General features: G+C 36.8%; 2 protein-coding genes across 2 annotated transcripts in view; both read left to right on the forward strand.

Annotated features, from left to right (window-relative positions):
* Nucleotides 1-477: 477 nt before the first annotated feature.
* LOC109587844 (serine--tRNA ligase, chloroplastic/mitochondrial-like) lies at nucleotides 478-1,902 on the forward strand. Its single transcript, XM_020004065.1, has 4 exons — nucleotides 478-633; nucleotides 1,249-1,368; nucleotides 1,420-1,485; nucleotides 1,755-1,902. The coding sequence occupies exons 1-4, from the start codon at nucleotides 550-552 to the stop codon at nucleotides 1,797-1,799; spliced, it is 315 nt and encodes a 104-aa protein (XP_019859624.1). The 5' UTR covers nucleotides 478-549; the 3' UTR covers nucleotides 1,800-1,902.
* Nucleotides 1,903-1,923: 21 nt separating this feature from the next.
* LOC109587843 (uncharacterized) overlaps nucleotides 1,924-4,432 on the forward strand; it is a 3,027-nt gene continuing 518 nt past the window's right edge. The window contains exons 1-9 of the mRNA XM_020004064.1: nucleotides 1,924-1,998; nucleotides 2,047-2,331; nucleotides 2,530-2,784; nucleotides 2,833-2,877; nucleotides 2,933-3,588; nucleotides 3,642-3,690; nucleotides 3,742-3,836; nucleotides 3,886-3,934; nucleotides 3,979-4,432. Of these exons, the coding sequence (XP_019859623.1) occupies nucleotides 1,932-1,998; nucleotides 2,047-2,331; nucleotides 2,530-2,784; nucleotides 2,833-2,877; nucleotides 2,933-3,588; nucleotides 3,642-3,690; nucleotides 3,742-3,836; nucleotides 3,886-3,934; nucleotides 3,979-4,432 (1,955 nt within the window). The 5' untranslated portion in view covers nucleotides 1,924-1,931. The remainder of the gene's footprint in view (nucleotides 1,999-2,046; nucleotides 2,332-2,529; nucleotides 2,785-2,832; nucleotides 2,878-2,932; nucleotides 3,589-3,641; nucleotides 3,691-3,741; nucleotides 3,837-3,885; nucleotides 3,935-3,978) is intronic.

Here is a 4,432-nt window from a genome sequence, read left to right on the forward strand (position 1 = left end):
ACAAAACGGCCGGTTCGCCGATTTTTGACTTTTCGCTTAGACAAGGTCTAGAGCCACGCTAGTTGTACCATTGGATTCCTCTGGTCAAGATAAGGTCCTCTATAAAGTCTGGTAAGCATAGGAGCTCGTTTTCCCGGTATAGCAAGGCTGCAAAAGTCGTGGCAGCCATTTTGTTTGGGGGTGAATCCTACTTAGTAACGCTACCGCGTTACTAATAGTACAGGGACTTTGACCCAATTTTTGAGTAACTTAAAAAATTTATAAAAAATTCAAATTTGATTGGAATCAGTTCAAACTTTCTATGCAAGTTAATTACATGTATATGCATCATAAAAAATTATAGAAATCGAAATTCTCTCCTTTTAAATTTTGGCAAAATTTGGCCTGAGAACCTGTACTTTTTTGTACAGGGACTTTGGCCCGATTTTTGAGCAAATCCAATATTGATCAAAATCAACTCAAATTTTAATGCAACTCATATACATGTACATGTGGGAATGATATTTAGAATTTTGGAAAATTATTTATTTTATTCATAGGGTCCTAGATATGCCCACAGAAGACTTAGGAGTACCTGCTTATAGGAAGTTTGACATTGAAGCATGGATGCCTGGTTTAAATAGATATGGAGAAGTGAGTATACATGTACTTTGTACTCAATATATTACTGTATAGCTCAAAACTTTCAAAAGTAAAAACTTTCATGAATGAGTGAAAAGGAGATATTCACAATTAAAATTTTTGCAAATGGCCCAGGTCCATTGCATTGAGGGTGTGGCTAGCAGCTCTATACTTAAAGATTGGGAGAGCTCCCACAGCATCAGGAAAATGAAAAAGAATGACTACAAGAGGGCCTTGATTATTTTTCTTTGAGATACAGCTAAAGCCCACCATCCACTATTCAACTTTGTTGAAAGTAACTTTGGTTACTTTGATGTGCTGTCAACTCTGTTGCCTGAAATAGAACTGAGTTCTATTTCAGGCAACAGAGTTGCCATAAGATATCAAAGTAACCACAAAATGGCTTTCAACAAAGTTGATTAGTGGATGGTGGGCTTAATAGAGGCCATTTTAAGACAGTAAAGACTTGTACTCACTTAATTAAGGCAAGCCCATGCCTACTTGACCACACCCCTTTGAATTTATGTGATGAAAAATTTCACATTTGAGGCCTAAACTGCAAAATTTGCAAAAGTTTTCAGCCACGAAAGTTTTGAGCTATGTGTGTCATTGTTGCTATGTATGTAGGTTACCAGTGCTTCTAATTGCACTGATTATCAAAGCCAAAGATTAAATATAACTTATAGAATGAAAGATGTTTCTGTATCTAAATATAAAACATGTCCTGATTGGAAATATGTACACACAGTTAGTTAAAATTATACCCTGGTATCTGTCTTAATTACTGTCCTTTTTTAGGTTAATGGAACAGCTTGTGCTGTCCCTCGTACATTAATAGCATTACTGGAAACACATCAAAAGGAGGTAATACCAATCATACATGTACTAAAATAGTACATACTGCAACAGTTAGCTATATATTATATAGCAGATTATTTTGTAGATTAATTTTGTGGTTTGCAGTTTGTGGTGTTAATTTTTGTGGTTGATAGCCTGTAAGTGGATGGCACTTTAATGGGTCGTAAATCTAATTTTGTCAAAATCAGGAAAACCACGAAAACAGAATACCACAAAATAACCTGCTATGGTACTGGTATAAGAGCTCTTTTATTCCTCTCTTCTCTTATTATTAGAATGGCTCTTATTCATTGCCTGATGTATTAGGCGTCAAACTCTAGAACAAAGAATGAATACTACACAGTTGCATGCATTTGTTTTTTTTACTCAAAAATTCTTTGCACATCTTACATCTTTTACCATGTTAATATGTAGTTGCCAAAAGTGTTTTAGCTGTCAATAAAGGGAGGGGCATGTGGTTTGGCCTGCCCTGCATAGAGGAGTCTATAGTTGATATGGCAGATACAACCAACTCACTAGGTAGATTTAAGACTGTACTAACCTTTGTTATGATCAAATTTTAAAAAGGTATTGGTGATCTTGCCGAGATATTAGATTTACTGAAGAAACATGGATATTCTGGTGTTGATTTCTACAATCTTAGTCTCCAACTCGGCCTGCTCCCTCGCACACTTGATGTTATTGCTAAAAGTAACAGTGGAGATGTTAGTAGCTGTCTAAGAGAGTCTTTGAAGGCTTGGCTGGAGCAAGCTGATAACGTAGCTAGTAATGGTGGCCCGACTTATTTTACGTTAATAAGAGGACTGAAGAAAACTGAACAGAATGCTGTAGCTGACGGGATTGATGGAGAAAGTAAGTCTAAATATTTTGTTGCCTGTGGCTAGAAATTTCAAGGGTACTAGCTGTACAGATAGTATACATAGGATCTAGTAGACTTTTTATATTTTGGGGGACAACTCAGTTTTTCTTAGTGAATACTGAACTGTTTTAGTATTACCTAAAACTTGAAATGAGCCCCTTTGCATGTATTTTGTTAATTTTATTTAACAGAACATCCATCTTGTGATATTCTTGCTCGCTACAAATCAGACCAGTCAGTTCAGGAATTGCTGCCTAAAATTGCTTTATTCTTGCACAAAGAAGGCATCATCAAGGAAATAATGCTACCAGCTACAGCGCAAGCATTAATGAATGCGGTCACAGAGTCTGTCTGTGCTGATCATAGTAATATTCAAAAGTTTGCTGCTATTTTACAGAAATTTGTCTCAACCGTATCAGTAGGATATGCAATTGATAATGAATACAGTAAGTAATAGTTTTTATTGCTCTGCTTGCTGATACCCTTGATTGTAGAAAAGATATATGAAGGTGATAATATGCTAGTATTGACTGAAGGAGGTAAGCTAAGCTAATGTTAACTTTTAAATTTATTCTTGCGTCTTTTTCTATTCAGACAGCAAGCTTGCGATATACATGCCTCAATCCTTTAATGCGGAGTTTATTGACATGCGAATCAAGTTTGGCCAGACTTTTCGTAAAGTTTTAAAAATTTTAAAAACGTGCCCATCCGCAGTCGAAGACTTGAGGGAATTGCTTATATTTTCGTATTCCGACTTTAAAGCCAGATTAACACAGTGCCACAATGTGTCTTGCATTTTAGAGCTGATCCACGAGAAATGCTCTCTTATTAATATTAGCCTGCTAGAGTCCATCATGAATGAATTAGAAGTTATAGAAGCTGTGGCAATAATTAGCGAGTACAAGGCAAGCATTGAGACATTTCTTCAGTCTGTTTCTCTTTGCCTTTCTCTGAATGAAAAGTTCTCCTCTTTACCTTCCCTTCGATGTGAAACAGCTACCATTTATGTCGGACGAAATGTTGACGACTGCACCCTAAATGACATTATGGAATTAGTTTCACTTGCTGCAGACCGATTGTCTAAAAGGGTAACGTTGGTCGTTGTCAGAGAGGGTAACTCCTTTACCATCACTTTCTCTTTTCCTGTCTTTCTCTCTGAGTCTCTTATTGCTACTGCACTTGATAATATTGACTCACTCATTGAGAGAGGAGTAAAGAGACTGACCATTGGATATGGTGTTGTATATGAGGTATGGCTATCATCAAAATAAACTGTTTCACTTTCATTGTTATGTTATGATAGGCAGCCAATGATAGCAATGGAAGCTCTTTAGAGAAATGCATATCCTCAGGTATGCACAATGATATGTTATGGAATGTTTATATATTATCTCTATCACCAGTTTACAGTAATGATGGCACATTGCAGCAGTTGTTGGTGTCACAGAATATACTGTTGTTAAATAGTCAAGAGGAGCTGACTAGAATTCAGAAGAAGGTATATGATTTTGAATTTGAAACTGAAATTTATTATTGACATAACAAAGGGTGTACAAGAAAAACAAGTAACAGAGTCTGAAGGAGGCATAATCCAAGGTAAATGATGACAAGAAATAAGTAATTATTATTTTTCGATGCAGCTCAAGCGTCACCTGATGAGCAGTGGGTTATAGATAAAGATGAGGTGACTTTGACAAAGGAGGAGTTGGGAAGAGGATCGTTTTCTGTCGTTACAGTTGGTATCTTTAGAGGTTTAAGAGTAGCTGTCAAGTCACTTTACGATGATGTCATATCAGATGAAAATATAGGTCTCTTCACCAGGGAAATGAGTATAGTATCACGAATACGTCATCCTAACCTGGTCCAGTTCATTGGTGCAACCAAGGTGGGTAGTCCTCTCATTGTGACTGAGCTGATGAGCACTAACCTCCGGAAAGAGCTTCCAAGGACCTCATTAAGGAAGCAGCAGATTCTCAGTATTGCTCAAGATGTAGCTTTAGGCCTCAACTACCTTCACCTGTTTAAGCCTCAGCCCATTATTCACAGAAATGTCAGCAGTCTTAATGTATTTCTCAATCCTTCAACAAGTGATGC

This window comes from Amphimedon queenslandica, unplaced genomic scaffold (genome assembly GCF_000090795.2).
Source record: "Amphimedon queenslandica unplaced genomic scaffold, v1.1 AMPQUscaffold_12428, whole genome shotgun sequence".
Taxonomy (NCBI): domain Eukaryota; kingdom Metazoa; phylum Porifera; class Demospongiae; order Haplosclerida; family Niphatidae; genus Amphimedon; species Amphimedon queenslandica.